This window comes from Myotis lucifugus, unplaced genomic scaffold, assembly GCF_000147115.1.
Source record: "Myotis lucifugus unplaced genomic scaffold, Myoluc2.0 scaffold_582, whole genome shotgun sequence".
NCBI classification, from domain to species: Eukaryota; Metazoa; Chordata; class Mammalia; order Chiroptera; family Vespertilionidae; genus Myotis; species Myotis lucifugus.
In genome coordinates this window covers 339,882-343,524 of record NW_005871630.1, presented here as the reverse complement: position 1 = coordinate 343,524, position 3,643 = coordinate 339,882, and the positions used below count along the sequence as shown (strand labels likewise).

At 55.9% G+C, this 3,643-nt stretch overlaps 1 protein-coding gene across 3 annotated transcripts in view; it reads left to right on the top strand.

Annotated features, from left to right (window-relative positions):
* The window catches only part of FAM118A (family with sequence similarity 118 member A), a 20,848-nt gene that overhangs the window by 4,181 nt on the left and 13,024 nt on the right, over positions 1–3,643 (top strand). For 2 of the 3 annotated variants that reach the window (XM_014446852.2, XM_023745785.1), the window contains exon 4: positions 678–899. In XM_014446852.2, coding sequence (XP_014302338.1) covers positions 678–899 — 222 coding nt within the window. The remainder of the gene's footprint in view (positions 1–677; positions 900–3,643) is intronic. The other variant, XM_023745786.1, reaches the window with a different exon arrangement.

Genomic DNA, 3,643 nt, shown 5'->3' with positions numbered 1-3,643 from the left:
CCAGGAGTTGTTTGTCTTCCCAGTTCGCCAGTTGTGTGCTCTTCTCCACAACCCAACCCCCCGGGCTTCGCTGCGGCAGCTCTTACCACGGCCACAGCACCTTGGTGCTGCCCCAGGGCCACTTGCCTTCTCATCCTGCGGCTCCTCCGCCGGGTGTGCCATTGAGACACACCATTCCCTAGACCCCAACGAAGGGAACACCCGTTGTGGCAGCTCTCGGAGGGAAGGTCTTTCCCTTGGTCTTCAAGGCCCCACGTGGTCTGGTGCTGGGTCGCCTCTGCCCGCACCTGCTGACAGCCCCTCACTCCTCCTGCGCGGGGGCTCCTCGCTCACCTTTGGACCCACCTGTGCTACTACCTCGGTGCCTGCGCTTGTTGCCGCCTCTGGGGATACTCTCTCCAGAGGCCCCACTGCCAAATGCCCCTCATCAGAGAGGCCCCCTGCCTGCGACCCACCTCCCTGTGCCCCAGCAGCACCTGCCCCTTCCCTCTTCTCGGCGTCACTTTCCCCAAAGCACTTAGTACCATGGACGTATCACGTGTTTGTAAACTGTGTGTCCCTCCTCTGGAGTGTAATTAACTGGAGTGTAATTCCCTCCCCCGCACCCAGAGTATTGCCGGGTGGGGCTCATGTTGCCGAGAGGTGATGTGGTTGTAACTCCGTCCACCTTTCTGTAGCGGACGGGCGACACCAAGCCCAACTTCTTCCAGGACTGCCTGATGGAGATCTTCGACAACCTGGAGCAGCACCTCCAGCACCCGCAGGTGCTGCAGTCCATCCTCAGCCTGATGGACCGGGGCACCATGGTGCTGACCACCAACTACGACAACCTGCTGGAGATCTTCGGGCAGCAGCAGAACAGGCCCATGGAGTCCCTGGACCTGAAGGACAAGACCAAGGTGCAGGCTGAGGGTCCGGGGCGGGAGTGGTGGGAGGGAAAAGGCTGGGAGTAGGTGTGAGGTCCGTCTTTGCGAGAGCCCCTCAGCTGTCCGCTCCTCTCCACCGTGAGACACGGCCCTCTCTTGGTCTGGACTGTGCGCCAGTCCCTTCGCAGGCAGCTGAGTGCAGGGCACCGCCCTCCCTCCCGGAGCTGCTCGGGGCCTGCTCTTGTCTTTGCCTTCTGTCCTGCTGACCTGGGGTTTCTCCTCTGCGTTCATTCATTGATTGTCGGAAGTCGCTAAGGAAAGCAGAAGCATGCAGTCCTAGTGCTATGAATTTTGGTTAATTTGTTTTTTAAAAAATGCCACAAAGTGGGATTGCAACATATAGAAGTTATTATCCTGATCCCCTTCTCCCCCCCCCCCCCCCAAATATTTTACTGTGAGCATTTTTCTGTCCTTGGCTTTTTTTTTTAATTATTTTTTTGCCTCTGAGATCATATTTCTTTGGGGCATGATCTCGCCATGTCTGCTGCTCTATATCCTTGGCTCTGGGGGTTCTGCTCAGCGAGTCTGCAGGTGGCTCTCCAGGCGGACGGTTGTAGAATTTAGCTGTAATTTATATGTGGTCGTGGGAGGAGGCAAGCAGTGTTTATCTACTCTGCCATCCTGACCAGAACTCCATTAAGCTGTTTTAAAAAACATGACTTTAAAGGACAGTATAATTGTAAAACTAAAGTATAATTGTTGCCTTTCCTCTCTTACTATTAGCATATTTTCAGCTGATCAATAATGCTGCAATGAAAATCCTTATACTTCTATGCCTCTCTGTTTATTTCTTTAGCATAAGTCCCTAGAAGAGGTTCAGGGTCAAAGGGTATGACCTTTTTTTGTTAATCCTCACCTGAGGGTATTTTTTATATTGTTTTTCAGAGAGATTGTAAGAGAGGGAGGAAAGAGGGTGGGGAGAGACAGAGAAACATCGATATGAGGGAGACCCATCGACTGGTTGCCTCCCCCATGCACCCTGTCCAGGGGGTGGGGAGGGACCTGCCACCCAGGTATGTACCCTTGGTTGGGACTCAAACCCAAGACCCTTGGGTGCACCGCTGCCATTCTAACCACTGAACACGCTGGCCACGGCAGGGTGTGACTCTGTTAAAGATGGTGATATAAATTAAATGGTTTTCCAGCAAGGCTGCCAGTTTCTAGTCCCACCAGCTCCCTGTGGAGTGTAGGCAGGTCCCGCTTTGCTGCGCTTGACACGTTTGCGTGTTTTACCAGTTGAAGGCAGGACCCCCCCACCAGCAGGAAGAGGACGGCTTGCTTTATTGCGGCGCTCGCTTTACCGCGGCGCTGCGGAACCAAATCCACAAAATGTCCGAGGGACGCCTGGCTCCCTTTCTCATGTCTTGCCAACTCTAGTTTTACTCAAAAACGAAACCCAGTACATTTCACCCACAGGACGGGTGAGCATTTGGCATTTTTGTTTTCCTTTTCACTCAGGTGGAATGTAGCTTCACTGAGTGACTTCTCTTCCGGCAGCCGTGTCCTTGGGTGTGTGCTCACGAGTGTACTAGTCTGACTGGGAGCCAGTATTGCTGCCGTGTTGTCTGGTTCGCTTCATGGGGGACGGCCTGGGCCCCTCCGCGCACAGGAAGCTAGAGGTCGCGACTCAGTCAGGCCTGAGTTGGCTGAGAGCGCGGCTCGCACCCGAGAGCTTCCCTTTGGGAGCCTTTCTCCCCAGCTGGGCCGAGACAGCAGCCGGGCGGCCGGGCACACGGGCCTGGCACAGGCTGTCCACCCCGCGTGGTGCTGCACAGCCTCCCGGTGCCCTTGCCCCCTCTGGACGGACCACCTGCTGCGTCCCAGCCACCTGGTCCCCCCGGGAGGCCTGCTCGCGGTGTAAGGGTGTCTCTGGGAGAAATGAGATGGCAGGTGGCGGAGATGTGGCTGCCCATCTGCGTGTTCTGGGTCAGAGCTGTTACTGTCCGTCTGTCTGTCTGGGTTGTCAGCAGCGCCTGCTGCGGAGAAAGCCCGGCATAAGCTGGAACGTACACGCTGTTAAGGGCCGTTGTTCTGAGCCTTGGACGGACATCAGTAGGGCTCTGCTAGTCGTTTTCCCGTACGCTTCTCTCTGGTGGGAACATCAGAGGCCCAGCAGCACCTGAGCTGTCCCAGGGAACAGGGAAGCGAGGTCCCCCCGCCCCCGGTCCCGGTCAGTCTCAGCGGCCGCTGTGATCGCCGGGGTGGAGGGTGTTTTCCACCCGCCTCTGCCTCCAGAGCCTTTCTGATGCGACGGGACAGGAGTGACTAGCGCCAGCAGCGGAGTTACTCTAGGCCTTAAAGGTATAAGCCAGTGGTCGGCAAACTGCGGCTCTCGAGCCACATGCGGCTCTTTGGCCCCTTGAGTGTGGCTCTTCCACAAAATACTGACTTCTGCGCATGGGGACACGAAGTCCTAAATTGCACTGTACGTGCGCGCCCCGCACGGGGGCATTTTGTGGAAATAGCCCACACTCAAGGGGTCCTAAGAACAGCAATGCCCACGGGAGCCCGGCGTTCCCCACCCCCTGTTTGATAGCTTTAGGGTCTGAGGAAAATCCCTGGGTGGGCAGGTAGTATGTCCCCAGGAATCCCCAGGTCCCTAGGAACGGGCGTGGAGAAATATGGTCACCTGGATTGCCCCACTTTTAACATTCAGGAAAATCTAGGGTCTCGGTATTTCACCTTAATTTTTTTAAAATTAGGTAAGTAAGGGTGTA